A 25751-nucleotide genomic window follows, 5' to 3' on the forward strand; every position below is an offset into this window, starting at 1 on the left:
AGTAATTTAAATTAAGGGAACTATGAAATAAATCACTTAAAATTACTTTGTTTATTCAGATACTATGCTATGCCATAAAATTTAAGGAAAAAGAATTATAATCCAGTGAACCAAACCGAATCTTAGGTTGCTAGATAATCAGTTCTTAAATAAAATTGAATTTATGCTCTATTCTTTTTCATAAGATAGGTCTCTCTTTTGCCATCCTTCATTGTAAAGAAATAAGGACTCTCTTTTGGCCAAGTTGTTTTATTACAGTACTAGTCTTTATACATATATGTAAATCTACATACTTTTGTGTAAGATAAAGTTTAGAACTTTTTTTTTAGGTTTATTTGAGAGAGAGAGAGAGAGAGAGAGAGAGAGAGAGAGAAATACATGCACTCCTAGAACACCCAGGCAATCCTAGAATTTTTTTTTTTAAGATTTTATTTTTAAGTTATCTCTGTATCCAAGGTTGGGCTTCAACTCACAACCCCAGGATCAAGAGTCACATGCTCTACTGACTGAGCCAGCCAGATGCCCCAAGGTTTAGGACTTTAGAAGAAGTCATAAGACATAACCAATGCAAGAGACAGTGATGGCTTATACATTGTAGTTACTGTTAATCACATACTTGATACAACATACTTGATTCTATACTTGATAGAATTGTATTTTTTAATTCTTCTATTGCCCAGAGAAAAGCCCCTTGGTTCTCCATTAACAGTGTGATTTCCTAGATTTGATACTGATATTCAGCCGTCTCCTGGCCTCAGCTGCTTGCAGTAAATTTGAATTAAAGAGTTACTTTCAACAGTGCCCAAATATATGCCAATTGTTCTCAATTGTTGCTACACCTTAGAATCCTGGGGGTTGGGGGAAGGGAGAAGATATTTTACAAAATACTGATACATGGGCCTCCCTTTCAGATATTCTGATTTATTTGCTCTTGGAGGGGGCTCAGGCATCTGTACTTTCAAGCATTTCCCAGCCGTTTCTAAAGTAAGAATCTCAGACACTTCAGAACTTAGACCTCTATTGATTCAGTTCTTTCTGATTTTGCCTTCTTGAAAGCAGATTCTGCCAATGACATAAGAAACACTGACTGAAGTCACAAATAAAAGGATGCCAATATACATATGTAGAATGGATTTTTTTCTACTCAATATAGATTTCTATAGAGAGAGATGGCATTAGATAGAAAGATAAAGATTTTCTTGTTCATACACTTTCCCTTCTGTAATTCTTCTTCCTAAGCTGGATGTCTTTTGACAGCAGTCTATTCTCCAAATTTTGCTTCCATGAATAAAAATGAAAATTCACCTGCTCAAATCTTCCCTACCTTTTTTGTATGTTATCTTGAAGTTGGTTACCTGTTAAAATTCCTAAGAACACATTGACATCCCATTTAATTATGGTCTTTCCAATACAATTCCTTATTCTTTAGGAGCAATTCTAATTGTTATTAGTGATTTTATCCAAAGGAACCACTTTGATAATAGAAAATTCAGGTCCTGTGGTAGGGCAAACAGATTTAATTTGGGGATCTAAACCCTCAATCTTCATTACAAAACCAATGATACATTCTGCCTAAGGACAGAATAATTTAACTGAATCTTTGGTCATGATCCACATTGTCATATTCTAATGACAAAGACTAATATTTTTACAACCCTTTCAAACACACAAATTATGGTATACATCCCATGTATGCCCCTTCAACAAGTGAATAAGTTAAAAGCAAAATCTAGATCTGCAAAATTGTACATTTTGAAAACAAAGAAATTTTGATCAAGAAAGTGATTGATATAGAAAAATTAACTCAGTCTTTTTAATTTGGAGAATTCTATACCTTTAGTGTTATAGGGAAATTCAATGACTAACATTTAATAGAAGCAACAGAAAGTCAAAATTTTAATACTGATAGGAAGGTATCAGTATAAGGTAAAAGTGTCTAAAGAGTTTTGGGTTTTTTTTTAATGTTTATTTATTTTTGAGAGAGAGAGAAAGAGTGTAAGGGGGGAGGGGCAGAGACAGAGAGAGACACACACAGAATCTGAAGCAGGCTCCGGGCTCTGAGCTGTCAGCACAGAGCCCAACACGGAGCTCGAATCCATGAACCACAAGATCGTGACCTGGGCCAAAATCAGACGCTCAACCGACTGAGCCACTGAGGTGCCCCAAGACTTTTCAGTTTTTAAAGAATGAGTAATTTAACATTACTATTTTAAAATATTTTTTATCGTTGTTATTAGTTGCATACCCTTGGAGATGGCACTTTGGCTTTAATGGCTTTCATTAGTTCAAATTCAGAAAAAATGGTGAAAACAAAGATATTACTATCTGCTCCAGTGGTCACCAAGAAACGGTCATCAAAACTAGTAGATATGCCTTTAACACATCCATAATTATTGTCATGCAGATTGAAATGCCAGTAGTCCACCATATTTGTCAACGAAGGATTATTCTGACTTAGGATATAGACTCGAATTGCTCCATTTTGCATTCCACAGAACATGAGATCTTGGTTAATGCTATGAAACATAAATTGTTCATATTAATTAGGTATATAATTTTATACCTTTTTTTAACATTTATTTATTTTTGAGAAAGAGCATGAGCAGGGGAGGGGCAGAAAGAGAAGGAGACACAGAATCTGAAGCAGGCTTCAGGTGCTGTGCTGTCAGCACAGAACCCAATGCAGGGCTCAAACTCATGGACCCGAGAACATGACCTGAGCAGAAGTTGGTCGCTCAACCAACTGAGTCACCCAGGCACCCCAGATATATAATTTTAAATTAATGACACATGACTGAATTTTAATAACAAAGATGTTATGGACTTCATTGTGCACCCCCACTGTACATATCTTTAAGCCCTAACAAACTACTGCAAAAGAACAGAGGGGAAAAAGCCAATTTGAAATTTAGAGCTATTATATTTGATCTTCAAAAGAATGACTAGCATAAATGCTTAATTCTCAATTATTAAAGGACTAAGGATTCAAGTTGTGATTTCTGCAGGATCACTGTAACACTGAACCTTCCTTATCTGACCATGCAGGAGAATCCTAAGTAACAGAAAGTAAGTCCATACAAACCTATTGTGTGATAAACAGAAATTCTGACAGAATATTTGACAGAGGGACTTGAAATAGTGTTTCATGACTAGCTTTGATTCTATTTATTCATTAAGTTTATTTAACTATAAAATGTTTGGGGCACTTGGGTGGCTCAGTCGGGTAAGCGTCCAACTTCAACTCAGGTCATGATCTCATGGTACATGAGTTCAAGCCCCACATCAGGCTCTGTGCTGATAGTTCAGAGCTTGGAACCTGCTTCAGACTCTTTGTCTCCCTCTCTCTCTCCTCTCTCTCTCTCTTTTTCTCTCTCTCTCAAAAATAAATAAACACTAAATTTTTTTAAAAAGAAAATATTTGAGTGCCCCTCCATTCGGACACATCTTTAAAAATGAACAATATTCATAATGGACAACAACAGAGACACAAATGAGGTTTTTTTTTTTAAGCTTTCTGAAATTTTGTTCACCTGAAAGTGATAGTATGGATGGGATTATCCTCTGTATCTTCAAGAAAACGAAAATCAGAAGGTTCATCCTTCTTTTCTGTGCCATTGATACTTTTCTCATATGGGGGGAACTCACAGTGATATAGAAAACCAGAATCATAGCCACCCTGGAAAAGAGATAAATAACATTGAAGGTAGTACTTGAATATAAGATACATATGACCACACAAGGATTTTTTTTATTCTTCAAATTTTAAAACCAAAAATAGATGTCTTAACACATCTATTTTTATATGACTTCTATTATTATAGATAGGTTTTATAAAGTAACTCATTGTCCATTTATATGGAACTATATGATTATGCAATAATAAAACACCTTACAATAATTTGCTTCCATTTAAAAGTCAATACAAGGAAGATATCACTTCTGACTACCTACTGAGTTCCATTTTATTTCAAGTATTATTCTGCACATACAGTATTTAATACAGTTTTGTAGGTCATGCTGTTCAGAGCTAGTTTTGAGTCTAGGGCATTGCTCTTCTCCCTGAAGCAATTACCAGCTCTGAAAGTACCATCTGAGAGGCTTTGAAATTCAGCAATCTGTTGTCTCATGGGCTTAGGGAGAGGGAAAGAATTCCCAAGGTCATCCAAGGAGAAGGAGCCACTGTAAACACACCTTCCACAGGGCTTTCCATTGCAACCCTAGAACACTACACCCTACAAGTATGAGTCATCTCAGTCACTGACTATATGAACATGATCTAGGATTTCTAGCTGCTTTCCAGAACAAAAATAAATTCCCAGGAGACAATGGCAATATACAGATTCTCAAGCTAATGCTACAGCTTTTCATATACAAGGTCAATTTCTCAATTAAAAAGAACGCCCTATGCATACTTGTTAAGACAAGACTTGATTGAAAATCAAAAGAACAAACAGATCAAAGAAAAAATCATGAGAGGTGTTTATAAAATGGATTTCAAGTAACCAAGATTAATATATTTAAGGAATTTGAAGGCACTATGAAAAAGGTAAGAAGTCACCTGGAATCTGTAAAGAAAGTGAATAATGGAAAAAATAAAATTGTAGGACTGAAAAATAAAATGACAAAAATTCAATAGATTAGTTTGAAAGCAACTAGACACAGCTAGAATTATGAATCTGGAAGAGAGATCAGATAAAGCAGTCAGACCAAAGCAGGAGAAAGAAAAGAAGGATGACAAATACCAAAAGCAAGGGCAGTGTGTGTGTAAAATATCTATGGGTCATAGTGATAAGGGTTAATGTACATAGAACTGGAATCCCAGAAGAAACAAGGACAAAGATGGGCCAGAAGCAACATTGTGGTACATAATGGCTGAAATTTTTCAAAAACTGAGTGAAACTACATTGGGATTCAAGAAACACTATGAACACAAGCAAGAGAAATATGAAGAAATTATACCTTTTAACACAAAATCTTAAAAGCAACCAAGGAAAAAGACACATCAGGTTTCGAAGAAACAACAATAAAAAGATGCAGCTGGCAGAATTGAGGACAAAAGATTAAAAGACATCAAAGTTTGCAAAGAAAATATCCAGCAAAAATATGATTTTTTTAAAAAGGCAAAATGAAGATACCCCAAAACCCCCCAAAAAGCTCCCAAAACTGAGAGAATGTGTTACCAGCAGACCTACACTAAATACACATACATTTTTAGGCAGAATCTTCTGCAACTACAAAGATATAGAAAGAAATTAACAGTAAGAAAAAGGACAAACCAAAATGATATCAACAACAACAAAAATAGTAAAATACCTTTTAGGAATACAAATTATATATATATAATATATATATATATATATATATATATATTATATATATATATAAAGAAAATATATGGCAATGGAGAGGGGGAGGATACATGGCATTAAAGTACTCTATGATCTTTTTCTCTGTAATTAGAAGAGTAAATTTATGTCAAACTATATGAAGTTAAAGGTACATAATATAATCTTTAGGATCACCTCTAAAAGAGGGAGTGGAAAGGAAGGAAAAATTTCAAGTTAGGTGGTAGAGCATGTTTATGTGCTGCTAAGAACTGAGTAAACAGAGGGAAGTGGATAATACAGGAGACTAGGTGGTTTATTGTAGAACAAAATACTGGAGGATGTGAGAGGGGTGGGATCAAAGGGCCTTTGGGGAAAGTGTCCTTGGACAATTGCAGGAGACTATTCATCAACTCTAAGAGTGGACAAAAGCAGACAAGACTCGTATGGATCCCCATAGAATGTTAGATTTGTTTGAGACAAGACAAGGAAAATTTTTTTTTCTCATATTTGTTAAATAACACTTTTTGCATGTTTCCAGGACACTAGAACTCTACTACACTGTATTACAGTTCTTTCTATGCCTCTCTCCCTCGTGATACGAAGTTCTTTCTATGCCTCTCTCCCTCCTGAAGTCAGGAACCATGTCTTATTTATCCCTTACCCTAGAACCCCACACGATTATAGTCATCAACAACTGTTTCATAAAACAAAGACAAAGTATAAAGGCACTAATAAGTGGAGTCCTAGGTGCCTCCATCACTACTTTCTATTCTTCTTGCTGCTTGTCTCCTTAGAAGTTTCTAACAAAGATGCATTTCTAGGAAAAGTTGAACAGGGGAGAAGTTAATGCTCGTTACTTCTTGTAGCAACAATCCTTGGCTAGTCAGCATCCTGGGACACTGGGATCTGGGACAAACTATGAATTAGTGATAGTCTTTCACATATGGGATGTTGTGGGTTCAATCCCAGAATACTTTAATGAAATTAATATTGCAATAAAGTGAGTCAAATGATTTTTTTTGTTCCCTGGTACATATAAAAATTATGTTTACACTATAGCATAGACTATTAAGTGTGTAATAGCATTATGTCTAACAGTGTACATACCTTAAATTTAAAAATACTTTATTGCCCAAAATTTCCAACCATAATCTGAGCTTTTGGAAAGTCTTAATCTTTTTGCTGGTGGGGTCCTGCCTTGATGTTGATGGCTGCTGACTGATCAAGGTGGTGGCTGCTGAAGGTTGGGGTAGCTGCAGAATTTCTTAAAATAAGACAGTGGTCAAGTTTGCTGCATCAACTGATTTTTCCTTTCATGAATTTCTCTGTAGCATGCAATGCTGTTAATATTTTACTCACAGTAGAACTTCTTTCAAAATTGGAGTCAATCCCCTCAAACCCTACTAATTAGTAACTAAGTTTATGCCATATTCTAAATATTTTGCTGCCATTTCAAGTCTTTATAGCATCTTCACCGGCGGGGGGGGGGGGGGGATTCCATCTCACTTTCTTTGCTCATCCATAAAAAGCAACTGCTCATTTGTTAAAGTTGTATCATGAGATGGTAGACATTCAGTCACATCTTTAGGCTCTACTCAGAGTTCTAGTTCTCTTGCTGCTTCCACCACATCTTCAGTTACTTCCTCCACTCAAGTCTTGAACCCTCAAAGTCATCCATAAGGGTTGGAATCAACTTCTTCCAAGAATTCCTGCTAATGTCGATATTTTGACCTATTCCCATGAATCTAGAATGGTAAATCCTTTCCAGAAGGTTTTCAGTTGGTTTTGCCCAGATCCATTAGAGGAATCACTCTCTATGGCAGTTATAGCCTTACAAAATATTTCTTAAATAATAAGACTTGAAAGTCTACTTTACTCTTTGATCCACAGGCTACAAAATGGATGTTGTGCTAGGAGGCATAAAAACAACATTAATCTCATCATAGGTCTCCAGGAATCATGGGTAACCAGCTATGTTGTCAATGAACAATAATATTTTAAAAGGAATCTTATTTTTTTCTGAACAGTTCTCCCAGCTTTGTTGTTCCATTTATAGTGCACAGGCAGTAGGGATTTAGCACAATTCTTAAGGGCCCTAGGATATTCAGAATGGTAAATGAGCACTGGCTTCAAATTTAAGTCACCAGCTGCGTTAGCCCCTAACAAAAGGGTCAACCTATTCTTTGAAGCCAGGAATTGACATATCCTTTATGAAAGTCCTAGATGACATCATCCAGTAGAAGGTTGTTTCGTCTACATTGAAAATCTATTGTGGTGCACCTAGGTGGCTGACTGAGCATCTGACTTTGGCTCCAGTCATCTCATGGTTCATGAATTTGAGCCCTATGTCTGGCTCTGTGTGGACAGCTCGGAGCCTGGAGCCTAGTTCAGATTCTGTGTCCCCTCTCTATCTGCCCCTCCCCCATTTGCACTCTGTCTCTCTCTCAAAAATAAACATTAAAAAAAAATTTTTTAAGAAAATCTATTGTTCATTGTAGCCACCTTCATGACTGATCTTTTTTTTTTAAATGTTTATTGATTTTTGACAGAGAGAGAGAGAGAGAGACAGAGCATGAGCGGGGGAGGGGCAGAGAGAGAGGGAGATCACAGATTCTGAGGCAGGCTCCAGGCTCTGAGCTGTCAGCACAGAGCCCGACGCGGGGCTCGAACTCACAGACCGCGAGATCATGACCAGAGCCAAAGTCAGACGCCCAACCGACAACCACCCAGGCACCCCATGACTAATCTTAGCTAGATCCTCTGGATAACTTGCTGCAGCTTCTCCATCAGCACCTGCTGCTGTACCTCACACTTCTCTATTATGGAGATGGCTTCTTTCCTTCTTTGCTTAAACTTCATGGACCAACCCCTGCTAACTTCAAACTTTTCTTCTGAAGCTTTCTCACCTCTCCCAGAATTGGAGAGAGTTAGGGCGTTGCTCTGCATTAGGCTTTGGCTGAAGAGAATGTTGTGGCTGGTTTTATCTTCCATCCAGGCCACTGAAATTTTCTCCATATCAGCAATAAGGCTATTTTGCTTTCTCGGTATTTGTGTGTTTACTGGAATAGCACTTTTAATTTCTTTCAAGAACTTCTCCTTTGGAGGGCATCTGGCTGGTTAGGAGATAGAGCATGTGACTATTGATCTCAGGGTAATGAGTTCAAACCCCATGTTGGGCATGGAGCCTACTAAAAAAAAAACCTTTTCCTTTGCATTAACATCTTGGCGTACTATTTGGCACAAGAGACCTAGCTTTTGGCCTGCCTTGGCTTTTGACGTGCGTTTCTCACTAAGCTTAATCATTTCTTGTTTCTGATTTAAAGTGAGAAACATGTGACTCTTCCTTTCAAGTGAACAATTAGAAGCTATTGTAGGGTTATTAATTGGCCTAATTTAAATATTCTTGTATCTCAGGGAAGGCCCAAGGAGAGGGAGAGAGATGGGGGAATGACTAGTTAGTGGAGCAGTGAAAACACACACAATATTTATCGTTAGGTTTGCTGTCTTATATGGGTGTGGTTCATGGCTCCCCAAAACAATTACAATAGTAACAAAGATCAATGATCACAGATCACCATAACAATAATAATGAGAAAGTTTGGAATATCGCAAGAATTACCAAAATGTGACACACAGACATGAAGTGAGCCAATGTTGTAGAAATAATGATGCTGATTAGCTTGCTCAACACAGGATGGCCACAAACCTTCAATTTGTGACAATCACAGTATGTGTGAAGTATAATAAAATCGTGTCAATTATTAGTCTTTTTGTTAATGGAGCTGAAGTTTGTGACAAATTTATAACGAAGGAAATCTTGTTTTGCAATCAATTGTTTCATGATAGTAGAAAAGATATAATTAGAGAATGTAATTATCACAACTTTGTGACAGTCCTCTGTCTTTGACTCTCTGATATCTATTTTTCTCTTCTTCCATATTAGCCAAGTTCCAATTTTGTTCAGGGTGACAATGTGACCATCTAAAAATAGTCATCTTCCCAGACTTCCACGTGGCCACACAGCATAGCTGTAGATAACAAAATGTAAACAAAACTCTGCAGGATAGTGTGGCCATTATTTTCAAAATGTCAATTAGTTTCAAATTAAAGAAACAATAGAAACAGCCAGAAGACTCTTTAGCCCTTTGCCCTTCCTTCTACCTTTAATTCTTCTTCTCTTTGACCCCCTGAAATATGAATGATCATTATAGACGATAGCAGATATTATAAGCAGACATAAAATATATTAAGATGACACAAAAACTGTAAGTCACATTCATTCATCAAAATTCACAACTTATTCAATAGTAGTTAACAAATGGTCTCACCATAAGAGAAAGTAAGAATGGCCTGGAAATTCATGATCAGAAACTATTTAATCAAAATTATGTATTACATTATTACTCACCAAAGAAACCCAGAACTTCCCTGGCTCAGAGTAAAATCCACAGAGGATGCGACAGGGGGTTGATGGAATAAAGATTTCGGGTAATGGCTCCTCTTCCTCTCTTTCCTCCTCCTCCTCCACCTGGAATTCCTTTTCTCCATCTTCTTTCATCTCTGCTGCTAGCTGCTTCCTCCTTTCTTCCTTCTCCTTCTCCTTCAACTCCTTTTGTTTCTTTCTCTTTTCTATTTCTATTAATCTCTTTTGCAAGAGACATTAAGATAAAAAACTGTAAATCATTCATTCATTTACAGTAATGGGATGAAAAAGAAAGTGGAAGGAAGAACTCACAGCTCTGATGTAACAAATAGTGTCATTTAAAAATAAATCAATTTGGGGGTATATCTTTAAACTTTTCAAATCATTTCTGTATTACCTGCTTTGATCCTAGTTTTATAGAAATTATTTTCTTTTTTCCTAATAGAGAAACTAAATACATTTTCTTTCAGAGTCCATCTCCATCAACCCATGAACTAGGTAGACCAAAATAACCATGGAGGAAAGGTGTTTCTATTTTAGTAGATACTAAAATAGTAATAGCAAAACCGTGAGTTAGGCCTTCCACATCTATCAAATGGTGATTTCAAAAGTCACCTAACACTAGCATCCCTACCTCCCATCTTTTATTCTTTTAATCCCTCAGAATTACTTCCTAATTTATATGATTTCATCACATCAATCTCCTCCTCAAAATCTCACAATGGGAGGAGTGACTGAAAAGCTTCTGCAAAACAAAAGAGGTGGAGACACAGTAATGAAGGGAACCTCCAATCCCAAATGCCATAAACTGCAGTGGGAAGGGATACTACTGAGACATCCTGAGCAGAATCATCTGCCCTGGAACACAGGGGAAAAAAGCCAAGGTTTAAAAGAACAACTAGTATGTAAAAGAACCAGCCCTAAAATCCTCCCAAACTAAAGGGAGCTGCTGGAACTCTCTCTGGGTTAGAAGGGCTGACAAGCACCCCAGTTTATGCTCCCCCTCCACCATGACAGTGTCAATGGAATGAGAGGGTCTGAGCACCCTAACCAGCCTACCACGTCAGTGAGCCTCAGACACCTGGCCCCAGCAATCCCACCAAGGAGGCTCTAGGGCTGTATATACAAGGACACCCCTTGATAGCACTCAGTATAGCTTCAGCTGTTGCCCCAAGGTGACACAGGTGCGAAGCATCCCTGAACACTCCAGGTCCATACCCACTTTGGCTTCAGCTTGCTAGGCACCATCAACACAGAGTACCCTAGGACCTCCTGGCTGATGTCTGTTTGGCCCAGCTGTCCCACCAGGGTGCCCCTGTACAGAGCATCCCAGGACACATTGGACTCCACCAGCCTTGGTTTCCATTGCCCCACAATGGCACCCCCTTTGCTGCACACTCAGGGACCCTCCAGTTTATACCTACTTCACCTTCAGTTGTCCTGCCAGGGCATCCTCAGGATGGAATGCTCCTAAATACCCTGGCTTGCACACATTTCTGCTTCAGCCGTCCTGCCAAGGTGCCTTCTGTATGGAAGGTCCAGCCCCCCACTCACCCTCCCTTAGCTTGCATCCACTTCAGTTTTAGCTGACCTGCCAGGGCATCCCTGAAAAGAATCCCCTTGGACACACTGGCTTGTGCTGGCCTGGGTTTATCACCCCATCAGGGCACCCCCTGCAATGAGCACTGCAGGACGCTCCAGCTTGTACCAACTTCAGCTTCAGCTGTCCTGCCAGGGCACCTCTGCACATAAGGGCCCAGGATCCTTCAAACTTGCACCCACTTCAGCTTTAGTTGTCCTGTCAGGGTGTCTACTATATGGAGACCCCTAGGACCTCCCACTTGCACTCACTTCAGCTATGGTCATCTCACCAGGTCAGTCACAGCATGGAATGCCCTGCAACCCCCAGCCTACACCAACCACAGCTCCTGCCAGCTAGCAGAAGTCGCCAAGCATACACAGGGGATGACCAGACACAAGACCATTTCTTCAAATTCAGAGGTAGCTGCTCTGCTAATTCATCAAAATAAACATGGAAGTCAATAACAATGGGGAAACAGGAGTATGTTCCAAAAGAAAGAAAAAGACAAAACCTCAGAATAAGTACTAAGTAAAAAGGAAATAAGCAATATGCCTAACAAAGAGTTTAAAGCAATGATCATAAAGATGCTTACCAGGCTGGAGAAAAGAGTGAAAGAACTCAGTGAAGCCTTCAACCAAGAGATGGAAAATATAAAAAAGAACCAGAGATGAAGAACACAATAACTTAAGTACAAACAAACAAATAAACAACAACAAAGAACACTAGAGGGAATCAAAAGATTAGAAGATATAGAAGAATGGATCAGTGATCTGGAAGAGAGGGTAATGGAAAGCACCCAAGCTGAACAGCAAGGGGGAAATAAAAAAAGCAGGATAAGTTAAGAGATCTTTTAGACAACATCAAGCAAACAAATATTTGCATTATGGGGGTCCCAGAAGGAAAAAGAGAGAACGGGGCAGAAAACTCAGTTGAAGGCATACTAGTAAAAACTTCACTCATCTGGAAAAAGATACAGATATCTAGGTTTAGGAAGCACGGAGCGTTCAAAATAAGATGAACCCAAGAATGTCCACACCATGACATAATAATTAAAATGTCAAAAGTTAAAGATAAAAAAAGAATTTTAAAAATAGCAAGAGAGAAGTATAAAAGAAAAGCGCATAAGGCTATTGGTTGGATTTTCAGCAGAAACTTTGCAGGCCAGAAGGGAGTAGCACTACATATTCAAAGTCTTGAAAGGAAAAAAACTACAACCAAGAATACTCTACCTGGCAAGGTTATCATTCAGAATAAAAGGAAAGAGAGTTTCCCAGACAAAAATTAAAGGAGTTTATCATCACTAAATTGGCCTTACAAAAATGCAAAAGGACTTCTTTAAGTATAAAAGAAAAGCCCATAATTAGAAGAAAATTATGAATAAAAATATGTAAAATATGGTAGCCTAAACATAAAATGTGGAGAGAGGGGTATAAAAAATAAGTTTTTTAGAATGTGTTTGAACTTAGATGACCATCAACTTAATATAAACTGCTATATACTTAGGAAGCAATATACAAACCTCATGGTAACTATAAACCTATCCTAAAACAAAACCTATAATAGATACACAAAAAAAGGCGGGGGGGGGGGGGGAATAATGACACTACAGAAAGTCAATCACAAAAAAAGAGAGTAAGAAAAGAACTAAAAAGGTAGAGGGTGACAAATCAGAAAAAAAGAAAGACTCATCTATATGCTGCCTACAAAAGATTCACTTCAGACCTAAAGAAACAGACTGAGACTGAAAGAATTGAAAAAGATATTCCACTACAAATGGAAGCAGCAAAAAAGCTGGAGCAGGAATACTCATAACAAATAAAATAGACTTTAAACTCTAAAATAAAAACTATAATAACAGACAAAGAAGAGCATTATATAATGATAAAGGGATCAATCCAACAAGTAAATATCTATGTACCCAACATTGGAGTACCTAAATAAACAAAGGAAATATTAATAGATATAAAGGGAGGAACTGACAGTAACACAATAGTAAGGGACTTTAACACTTAATTTACATCAATGAATAGGTCATTCAGGCAGAAAAATCAATGAGGAAATAGTGTCTTTTAATGACATATAAGACCAGATAGACTTAATATATGCAGAACATTCCATCCAAGAACAACAGAGTACACATTCTCTTTAAGTGCATGTGGAACATTCTCATTCTCATTAGGTCACAAAACAAGTCTCAATTTAAGAAGACTGAAATCATATCATTCATCTTTTACAATCACAACACTATGAAACTAGAACTCACAATCACAAGAAAAAACCACAAACATGTGGAGGCTAAACATACAACCAGTGAGTCAATGAAGAAATCAAAGAATAAATGAAAAAAAAAAATACATGGAGACAAATGAAAATGAAAACACAACTGTCCAAAATCTTTGGGATGCATTGAAAGCAGTTCTAAGAGGGAAATTTATAGCAGCACAGGCCTATCTCAAGAAACAAGAAAAAGTTCAAATAAACTAACTTTACGCATGAAAGAACTAGAAAAAGGATGAAGTCCTAGGTAAATAGAAGGAAGGAAGTAATAAAGCTCAGAGCAGAACAAAATGGCACATAGACCAATGAAAAAGAAGATCAATGAAATCAAGATCTGCTTCTTTCAAGAGACAAACAAAATCGATAAACCTTTAGTCAGACTCATCAGTAATAAAAGAGAAAAGACCCAAATAAATAAAATAACAAAAGGAAAATGTAACAACCAGCACCATAAAAATACAAGAATTATGAAAGAATACTGTGAAAAATTATATACCAAAAAATTGGACAACCTAAAAGAAATGGGTAAATTCCTAGAAACATACAATCTTCCAAAACTGAATAAGGAAGAAAGGGAAAATCTGAAGAGACCAATTACTAGTAATAAAATTGAATCAGTAATCAAAAATCTACCAAAAAGCAAAGCCTGTGACCAGATGGATTCATAGGTAAACTCTACCAAACATTTAGAGAAGAGTCAATACCTCTCCCCCTCAAACAGGGAAAGATTCCAAGTATATTCTGAGAGGCCAGCATTACCCTGATACCAAAACCAGATGAAGATCATTTAAAAAAGAAGAAGAAAACTACAGGGAAATATCCCTGATAAACATAGATGCAAAAATCCTCAACAAGATATTAGCAAACCACATTCAACAATATATTAAAGGGATCATTCACCACAATCAAGTAGGATTTATCCTCAAGATGCAAGAATGGGGTAGGAGGACGCTGAGTTCACCCCACCCTGCTGATCGCTTAGATTCCACCCACATCAGCCTAATTTACCCAGAAAACTGCCAGAAGACTAGCGGAACGGACTCTCCACATCCAAGCGCAGACAAGAGGCCCACAGAAGAGGGTAGGAAGGGCGGAGAGGCAGTGCATGCTACATGGACTTGCAGGAGGGAACCGGGCAGTGGAAAGGCAGCCAGCCCACCCTGCAAGGCAGAGCCCCTGAGTCTGGCTTGCAAAAGCAAAGGGGCCAGACGGAGTGTGTTCTGACAGCCAGCAGGACTTAACATCTGGAAGGTTATAAGTTAACAGCACTGCTCAGAGAGTGGGAGGGCTGGAGGACAATGGGAGGGAGAGTTGTTGAGCTCTGGAGGACAGAGCTCAGCTTGTCGGGGAACAAAGGCACTGTGAAGTGCCATCTCCCTCACCCATCCCCCAGCCAAAATCCCAAAGGGAACCAGTTCCTGTCATAAACTTGCTTGCATCACGCAAACACCCAACGCTGTGGATCCATCCCTTTGACGGGTCTGCCTCCTTCCCGGTGCCACAGAGCCCCTCCCGAAGCAGACCACCAAAGGCAAAGTGAGCTGAGCCTGCCCCTCCTGCCCCTGTGCACCTTGCAGATCCACCCCGGCTGATACGCCAGATCCCATTGAAGCAGCCAGCACCACAAGCCTGGCAGTGTGCAAGTAGCCCAGACAGGGGCCACACCACTCCACAGTGAGTCCTGCCCCTCGGAGAGGGGAAGATAAGGTACACACCAGTCTGACTGTGGGCCCAGTGGTGGGCTGGGAGCAGACATCAGGTCTGACTGTGGCCCTACCCACCAACTCAAGTTACTCCAGACAGCACAGGGGAAGAGCCCTGCAGTTCTGCACCACTCCAGGGACTATCCAAAATGACGAAATGGAAGAATTCTCCTCAAAATAAACTCCAGGAAGCAGCGAAAGCTAACGAACTGATCAAAAACGAATTAAGCAATACGGCAGAAAATGAATTTAAAATAATAGTCATAAAATTAATCTCTGGGCTTGAAAAAAGCATAGAGAACAGCAGAGAATCTATTACTACAGAGATCAAGGGACTAAGAAACAGTCAGGAGGACCTAAAAAATGCTAGAAATGACCTGCAAAATAAAATGGAGGTGACCACAGCTCAGATTGAAGAGGCAGAGGAGAGAATAGGGGAATTAGAAGATAAAATTATAGAAAAAGAGGAAGCTGAAAAAAAGATAAAAAAATCCAGGAGTGTGAGGGGAGACTTAGAGAACTAAGTGACACAATTAAACAAAATAATATATGTATAATTGGGATTCCAGAGGAGGAAGAGAGAGGGAAAGGTGCTGAAGGTGTACTTGAAGAAATCATAGCTGAGAACTTCCCTGATCTGGGGAAGGAAAAAGGCATTGAAATCCAAGAGGCACAGAGAACTCCCTTCAGATGTAACTTGAATCGATTTTCTGTATGACATATCATAGTGAAACCAGCAAAATACAAGGATAAAGAGAAAATTCTGAAAGCAGCTAGGGATAAACATGCTCTAACATATAAAGGGAGACTGATAAGACTCATGACGGATATATCTACTGAAACTTGGCAGGCCAGAAAAGAATGGCAGGAAATCTTCAATGTGATGAACAGAAAAAATATGCAGCCGAGAATCCTTTATCCAGCAAGTCTGTCATTCAGAATAGAAGGAGAGATAAAGGTCTTCCCAAACAAACAAAAACTGAAGGAATTCATCACCACTAAATCAGCCTTACAAGAGATCCTAAGGGGGATCCTGTGAGATGAAGTACCAGAGACATCGCTGCAAGCATGAAACCTTCAGACATCACAATGACTCTAAACCCATATCTTTCTGTAATAACACTGAATGTAAATGGACTAAATGTACCAACCAAAAGACATAGGGTATCAGAATAGATAAAAAAACAAGACCCATCTATTTTCAGTCTACAAGAGACTCATTTTAGACCTGAGGACACCTTCAGAATGAAAGTGAGGGGATGGAGAACTATCTATCATGCTACTGAAGTCAAAAGAAAGCTGGAGTAGCCATACTTATATCAGACAAATTAGACTTTAAATTAAAGGCTGTAACAAGAGATGAAGAAGGGCATTATATAATAATCACAGGGTCTATCCACCAGGAAGAGCTAACTATTATAAATGTCTATGTGCCGAATATGGGAGCCCCCAAATATATAAAACAATTATTCACAAACATAAGCAACCTTATTGATAAGAATGTGGTCATTGCAGGGGACTTTAACACTCCACTTACAACAATGGATAGATCATCTAGACAGAGGATCAATAAAGAAACAAGGGCCCTGAATGATACATTGGATCAGATGGACCTAACAGATATATTTAGAACTCTGCATCCCAAAGCAACAGAATATACTTTCTTCTTGAATGCACATGGAACATTCTCCAAGATAGATCACATACTGGGTCACAAAACAGCCCTTCATAAGTATACAAGAATTGAGATCATACCATGAACACTTTCAGACCACAACGCTATGAAGCTTGAAATCAACCACAAGAAAAAGTCTGGAAAACCTCCAAAATCATGGAAGTTAAAGAACACCCTACTGAAAAATGAATGGGTCTTTTGGGATGAGCACTGGGTGTTGTATGGAAACCAATTTGACAATAAATTTCATATATTAAAAAAAAAAAAAGAATGAATGGGTCAACCAGGCAATTAGAGAAGAAATTTTAAAAATATGGAAACAAATGAAAATCGAAATACAATAATCCAAACACTTTGGGATGCAGCAAAGGCAGTCCTGAGAAGAAAATACATTGCAATCCAGGCCTATCTCAAGAAACAAGAAAAATCCCAAATACAAAATCTAACAGCACACCTAAAGGAAATAGAAGCAGAACAGCAGAGATACCCCAAACCCAGCAGAAGAAGAGCAATAATAAGATCAGAGCAGAAATAAACAATATAGAATCTAAAAAAAACTGTAGAGCAGATCAACAAAACCAAGAGTTGGTTTTTTGAAAAAATAAACAAAATTGATAAGCCTCTAGCCAGGCTTCTCAAAAAGAAAAGGGAGAGGACCCAAATAGATAAAATCATGAATGAAAATGGAATGATTACAACCAATCCCTCAGAGATACAAGCAATTATCAGGGAATACCATGAAAAATTATATGCCAACAAACTGGACAACCTGGAAGAAATGGACAAATTCTTAAGCACCCACACCCTTCCCAAACTCAATCAGGAGGAAATAGAAAGCTTGAACAGACCCATAACCAGCGAAGAAATTGAATCAGTTATCAAAAATCTCCCAACAAATAAGATTCCAGGACCAGATGGCTTCCCTAGGGAATTCTAGCAGACATTTAAAGCAGAGAAAATACCTATCCTTCTCAAGCTATTCCCAAAAATAGAAAGGGAAGGAAAACTTCCAGACTCATTCTATGAAGCCAGCATTACTTTGATTCCTAAACCAGACAGAGACCCAGTAAAAAAAGAGATCTACAGGCCAATATCCCTGATGAATGTGGATGCAAAAATTCTCAATAAGATACTATCAAATTGAATTCAACAGCATATAAAAAGAATTATTCACCATGATCAAAAGTGGGATTCATTCCTGGGCTGCAAGGCTGGTTCAACATTCACAAATCAATGTGATACATCACATTAATAAAAGAAAAGATAAGAACCATATAATCCTGTCAATTGATGCAGAAAAACAATTTGACAAAATTCAGCATCCTTTCTTAATAAAAACCCTAGAGAAAGTCATGATAGAAGGAACATACTTACACATCATAAAAGCCATTTATGAAAAGCCCACAGCTAATATCATCCTCAATGGGGAAAAACTGAGAGCTTTCTCCCTGAGATCAGGAACATGACAGGGATGTCCACTCTCACCACTGTTGTTTAACATAGTGTTGGAAGTGCTAGCATCAGCAATCAGACAACAAAAGGAAATCAAAGGCATCAAAATTGGCAAAGATGAAGTCAAGCTTTCACTTTTTGCAGATGACATGATATTATACATGGAAAACTCAAACTCCACCAAAAGTCTGCTAGAACGGATACATGAATTCAGCAAAGTCGCAGGATACAAAATTAATGCACAAAAATCAGTTGCATTCTTATACACTAATAATGAAGCAACAGAAAGACAGATAAACTGATCCCATTCACAATTGCACCAAGAAGCATAAAATACCTAGGAATAAATCTAGCCAAAGGTGTAAAAGATCTGTATACTTAAAACTATAGAAAGCTTATGAAGGTAATTGAAGAACATATAAAGAAATGGAAAAACATTCCATGCTCATGGATTGGAAGAATAAGTATTGTTAAAATGTCAATACTACCCAAAGCTATCTACACATTCAATGCAATGCCAATCAAAATTGCACCAACATTCTTCTCGAAACTAGAACAAGCAATCCTAAAATTTGTATGGAACCACAAAAGGCCCCGAATAGCCAAAGTAATTTTGAAGAAGAAGACCAAAGCAGGAGGCATCACAATCCCAGACTTTAGCCTCTACTACAAAGCTGTAATCATCAAGACAGCATGGTGTTGGCACAAAAACAGACACATAGACCAATGGGATAGAATAGAAACCCCAGAACTAGACCCACAAACGTATGGCCAACTCATCTTTGACAAAGCAGGAAAGAACATCCAATGGAAAAAAGACAGTCTCTTTAACAAATGGTGCTGGGAGAACTGGACAGAAACATGCAGAAGATTAAACTAGATCACTTTCTCACAGCATTCACAAAAATAAACTCAAAATGCATAAAGGACCTGAATGTGAGATCGGAAACCATCAAAACCCTAGAGGAGAAAGCAGGTAAAAACCTCTCTGATCTCAGCCGCAGCAACTTCTTACTTGACACATCCCCAAAGACAAGGGAATTAAAAGCAAAAATGAACTATTGGGACCTCATGAAGATAAAAAGCTCCTGCACTGCAAAGGAAACAACCAACAAAGCTAAAAGGCAACCAACGGAATGGGAAAAGATATTTGCAAATGACATATCAGACAAAGGGCTAGTATCCAAAATCTATAAAGAGCTCACCAAACTCCACACCCTAAAAACAAATAATCCAGTGAAGAAATGGGCAGAAGACATGAATAGAACCTTCTCTAAAGAAGACATCCAGATGGCCAACAGGCACATGAAAAGATGCTCAACGTCGCTCCTCATCAGGGAAATACAAATCAAGCCACACTCAGATATTACCTCATGCCAGCCAGAGTGGCTAAAATGAACAGATCAGGAGACTATAGATGCTGGCGAGGATGTGGAGAAACGGGAACCCTCTTGCACTGTTGGTGGGAATGCAAATTGGTGCAGCCACTCTGGAAAACAGTGTGGAGGTTCCTCAAAAAATTAAAAATAGACCTACCCTATGACCCAGCAGTAGCACTGCTAGGAATTTACCCAAGGGATTCAGGAGTAATGATGCATAGGGGCACTTGTACTCCAATGTTTCTAGCAGCACTCTTGACAACAGCCAAATTATGGAAAGAGCCTAAATGTCCATCAACTGATGAATGGATAAAGAAATTGTGGTTTATATACACAATGGAATACTACGTGGCAATGAGAAAGAATGAAATATGGCCTTTTGTAGCAACGTAGATGGAACTGGAGAGTGTTATGCTAAGTGAAATAAGTCATACAGAGAAAGACAGATACCATATGTTTTCACTCTTATGTGGATCCTGAGAAACTTACCAGAAGACCATGGGGGAGGGAAAGGAAAAAAATGGTTAGAGAGGGAGGGAGCCAAAACATAAGAGACTCTTAAAAACTGAGGACAAACCTGCTGCTCCAGGGTTTATGGGGGGTGGGAGGGAGGGGTGGGTGGGTGATGGGTATTGAGGAGGGCACCTGTTGGGATGAGCACTGGGTGTTGTATGGAAACCAATTTGACAATAAATATCTTATAAAAAATAAACAAATTAAAAAATAAAATAAAAAAAGCAATAAAAAAAGATGCAAGAATGGTTCAATATTCAAAAATCAATCAATATGATACACATTAACAAAAGATAAAAATCATATCATCTCAATAGATGCAGAAAAAGCATTCGACAAAATTCAACATCTGTTCATGATAAGAACTCTTAACAAAGTGGGTTTAGAGAGAACATACCTCAACATAATAAAGGTCATATATGAAAAGTCCATGCTAACATCATACTTGATGGTAAAACAGAGTTTTACCTCTAAGATCAGAAACAAGATGAGGATGTTCACTCTTGCCACTTTTATTCAACATAGTACTGAAAGTCCTGGTCACCTCAGACAAGAAATTAAGGGCGTCCATACTGGTAAGGAAGAAGTTGAACTGTCAGTATTTGCAGATAGTATGATATGATACATAGAAAACCCTCAAGACTTCATCAAAAAAATATTAGAAATAATAAATAAATTCAGTCAAGTTGCAGGATACAAAATTAATACCCAGAAATTGGTTGTGTACTTAAGAACAAAATAGCAGAAAGAAAAATTAAGAAAACAATTTTATTTATAATTGCACCAAAAAGAATAAAATTACCTAGGAACAAAGCTTCACCAAGGAGATAAAATACCTGTATTCTGACTATAAAACATTGATTAAAAAAGAATCTAAAGACAATACAAACAAATGGAAAGATATTCCATGCTCATAGATTGAAAGAATTAACATTGCTAAAATTTCCAATACACCCAAAGCAATCTACAGATTCAACACAATCCCTATCAAAATGCCAATGGTAATTTGCACAGAACTAGAATAAATAATATTAAAATTTGTATAGAACCACAGAAGACATCAAATAGCAAAAAGCAATTTTGAGAAAGAAGAACAAAGTTGAAAGTATCACAATCCCAGATTTCATGATATATTACAACTGTGATAATCAAAACAGAATAGAATAGTACTGGAACAAAAATAGACTTGTAGATCAATAGAACAGAACAGAGAGCCCAGAAGTAAGCCCATGCTTATATGGTCAACTAATCTATGACAAAAGAGGCAAGAATATACAGTGGGGAAAAAGTCTCTTCAACAAATTGTGCTGGGAAAACTGGACAGCTATACTCAAAAAAAACGAAACTAGACCACTTTCTTATACCATACACAAAAATGAATTATAAATTCATTAAAAATTAAAAATTATGAAACCTAAAACCATAAACTTCTAGAAGAAAACATAGGCAGTAATATCTCTGACACCAACTGTAGCAACATTTTTCTAGATATGTCTCTTCAGTCAAGGGAGGTAAAAGAAAAAATAAACTATTGGGACTACATCAAAATAAAAAGTTTTTGCACAGCAAAAGAAACCATCAATAAAACCAAAAGGCAACCTAGTGAATGGAAGACAATATCTGAAAATTATACATCTGATAAGGGGTTAACAGCCAAAATATATAATTCATACAACCCAACACCAAGAAAACCCCTAATTAATCCAATTAAAAATTGGGCAGAGGACCCAAATAGACATTTTTCCAAGGATGACATCCAGATGGCCAACAGACACGCAAACGATGCTCAACATCACTCATCATCAGTGAGATGCAAATCAAAACCACAATGAGGGGCACCTGGGTGGCTCAGTTGGTTAAGTGCCTGACTTTGGCTCAGGTCATGATCTCACAGTTCATGGGTTTGAGCCCTGCATCAGGCTCTGTGCTGAGAGCTCAGAGCCTGGAACCTGCTTTGGATTTTGTCTCCTCTCTCTTCCCCTCCCCTGCTCATGTGCTCTCTGTCTCTGTCTCTCTCTGTCTCAAAAATAAATAGACATTTATTTTTCTTTTTTATAAACCACAATGAGATGTCACCTTACAGCTGTCAGAATGGCTAGAATCAAAAAGACAGAAAACAGTAAGTGTTGGCAAGATATGAAGAGAAAGGAACCTTCATGCACTGTTGGTGGGAATGTAAATTGGTGTGACCACTGCAGAAAATGGGACAGAGCTTCCTTAAAAAATTAAAAATTGAAATATCATATGATCTAGTTGTTCCTCCTGGGTATTTACCCAAAGAAAACAAAAACACTAATTCAAAAAAACATAAGTCCCTCCCCTATGTTTATTGCAGCATTATTTACAACAGCCATGATATGGAATCAATCCAAATGTCCATTAATAGAGGAAAGAATAAAGAGGATGGGGTGTAGACATATAATGGAATATCACTCAGCTATTTAAAAGGAAGAGATCTGGGGCGCCTGGGTGGCTCAGTCGGTTAAGCGTCTGACTTCGGCTCAGGTCATGATCTCACAGTCTGTGAGTTCGAGCCCCGCGTCGGGCTCTGTGCTGACAGCTCAGAGCCTGGAGCCTGTTTCAGATTCTGTGTCTCCCTCTCTCTCTGACCCTCCCCCGTTCATGCTTTGTCTCTCTCTGTCTCAAAAATAAATAAACATTTAAAAAAATAAATTTAAAAAATAAATAAATAAATAAAAGGAAGAGATCTTGCCATTTGGACAGCATGGATGGACCTAGAGAGTATTACACTCAGTGAAACAAATCAGACAATTACCGTATGATTTATATGTGGAATCTAAAAAACAGAACAAAAAGCAGAATCGGACCTATAAATACAGAGAACAAACTAATGGTTGCCAGATGAGAAGGGGCAGGACAATGGGCAAAATGGGTAAAGGGGAGTGGGAGGTACAGGCTTGAAGTTATGTAATGAATAAGTCACGGGGACAAAATGTACAGCACAGGGAATATAGTCAGTGGTATCATAACAACTATGGTGACAGATGGTAGCCACGCTTGTGCTGAGCAGAGCATAATGTATAGATTTGCTAAATCACTACGTTGCATACCTGAAACTGATGTCACATTTGTCAACTAGTCAAATAATTTCAAATTTCTTCAGAGAATAGGGAGGAAAAAAACTCACAATGGATCTCAATGGTCTAGAATTGCACTGAAACATCTTGGCTGGTATTTAAGGAGCCCATGTGCAGCTCACAGATTCCTGCCACATCCCTCCCACATACTGCATCCCTCTGTTGCAATTCCATTCTTCATTTTCTGAAAGCACTACAAATTCTTACAACTCTGCCTTCCCTCAGGATGTTATTCCAGCTCTTACTGCCTTCCTCTCCATTTTCATCCTCTCAAAATCCTTCGTACTTTTTATTACAACTTTTTTAAAAAATTTACATGCAAATTACTTACCATATAGTGCAACAATGATTTCAGGAGTAGATTCCTTAGTGCCCTTGCCCATTTAGCCCATCCCCCCTCCCACAACCCCTCCAGTAATCCTCAGTTTGTTCTCCATATTTATGTCTCTTCTGTTTTGTCCCCCTCCCTGTTTTTATATTATTTTTGTTTCCCTTCCCTCATTGTTCACCTGTTTTGTCTCCCTAAGTCCTCATATGAGTGAAATCATATGATTTTTGTGTCTTTCTCTGACTGGCTAATTTCACTTAGCATAATACCCTCCAGTTCTGTCCACGTCATTGCAAATGGCAAGATTTCATTCTTTTTAATTGCCAAGTAATACTCCATTGTGTGTGTGTGTATGTATATATATATATATATATACCACATCTTCTTTATCCATTCATCCATTGATGGACATTTGGGCTCTTTCCATACTTTGGCTATTGTTGATAGTGCTGCTATAAACATGGGGGTGCATGTGTCCCTTTGAAACAGCACACCTGTATCCCTTGGATAAATTCCTAGTAGTGCAATTGCTGGGTCATAGGGTAGTTCTATTTTTAGTTTTTTGAGGAACCTCCATACTGTTTTCCAGAGTGGCTGCACCAGCTTGCATTGTCATCAACAATGCTAAAGAGGTCCTCTTTCTCCACATCCTCGCCAACATTTGTTGTTGCCTGAGTTGTTAATGTTAGCCATTCTGACAGGTATAAGGTGGTATCTCATGGTGGTTTTGATTTGTATTTCCCTGGTGATGAGTGATGTTGAGCATTTTTTCATGTGTTGGTTGGCCTTCTGGATGTCTTTTTTGGAGAAGTGTCTATTTATGTCTTTTGCCCATTTCTTCACTGGATTCTTTGTTTTTTGGGTGTTGAGTTTGATAAGTTCTTTATAGATTTTGGATACTAACCCTTTATCTGACACGTCATTTGCAAATATCTTCTCCCATTCCATCTGTTGCCTTTTAGTTTTGCTGATTGTTTCCTTCACTGTGCAGAAGCTTTTTATTTTGATGAGGTCCCAGTAGTTCATTTTTGCTTTTGTTTCCCTTGCCTCTAGAGACATGTTAAGTAAGAAGTTGCTGTGGGCAAGATCAAAGAGGTTTTTGCCTGCTTTCTCCTCGAGGATTTTGATGGCTTCCTGTCTTACATTTAGGTCTTTCATCCATTTTGAGTTTATTTTTGTGTATGGTGTAAGAAAGTGGTCCAGGTTCATTCTTCTGCATGTCGCTGTCCAGTTTTCCCAGCACCACTTGCTGAAGAGACTGTCTTTATTCCATTGGATATTCTTTCCTGCCTTGTCAAAGATTAGTTGGTCATACATTTGTGGGTCCATTTCTGGGTTCTCTATTCTGTTCCATTGATCTGAGTGTCTGTTCTTGTGCCAGTACCATACTGTCTTGATGATTACAGCTTTGTAATATAGCTTGAAGTCTGGGATTGTGATGCCCCCTGCTTTGGTTTTCTTTTTCAAGATCGCTTTGGCTATTTGGCATCTTTTCTGGTTCCATACAAATTTTAGAATTATTTGTTCTAGCTCTGTGAAGAATGCTGGTGTTACTTTGACAGGGATTTCATTGAATATGTAGATTTCTTTGGGTAGTATCGACATTTTAACAATATTTGTTCTTCCTATCCAGCAGCATGGAATCTTTGTCCATTTTGTGTGTGTGTCTTCTTCAATTTCTTTCATAAGCTTTCTATAGTTTTCAGTGTATAGATGTTTCACCTCTTTGGCTAGATTTATTCCTAGGTATTTTATGTTTTTTTGTGCAACTGTAAATGGGATCGATTCCTTGATTTCTCTTTCTGTCGCTTCATTGTGGGTGTATAGGAATGCAATCGATTTCTGTGCGTTGATTTTATATCCTGCAACTTTGCTGAATTCATGAATCAGTTCTAGCAGTTTTTTGGTATAATCTTTAGGGTTTTCCATATAGAGTATCATGTCATCTGCAAAGACTGAAAGTTTGACCTCCTCCTGGCCGATTTGAGTGGCTT

The 25751-nt window shown here is 38.1% G+C and overlaps 1 protein-coding gene across 2 annotated transcripts in view; it reads right to left on the minus strand.

Moving 5' to 3' along the window:
* CFAP44 (cilia and flagella associated protein 44) overlaps positions 1-25751 on the minus strand; it is a 159313-nt gene that overhangs the window by 87529 nt on the left and 46033 nt on the right. For both annotated transcript variants that reach the window (XM_078453008.2, XM_078453009.2), the window contains exons 17-19: positions 9736-9972; positions 3531-3676; positions 2246-2516 (exon numbers count right to left, since the gene is read on the minus strand). In XM_078453008.2, coding sequence (XP_078309134.2) covers positions 2246-2516; positions 3531-3676; positions 9736-9972 — 654 coding nt within the window. The remainder of the gene's footprint in view (positions 1-2245; positions 2517-3530; positions 3677-9735; positions 9973-25751) is intronic.

Source organism: Panthera onca, chromosome C2 (genome assembly GCF_046562875.1).
Source record: "Panthera onca isolate mPanOnc1 chromosome C2, mPanOnc1 haplotype 2, whole genome shotgun sequence".
NCBI classification, from domain to species: Eukaryota; Metazoa; Chordata; class Mammalia; order Carnivora; family Felidae; genus Panthera; species Panthera onca.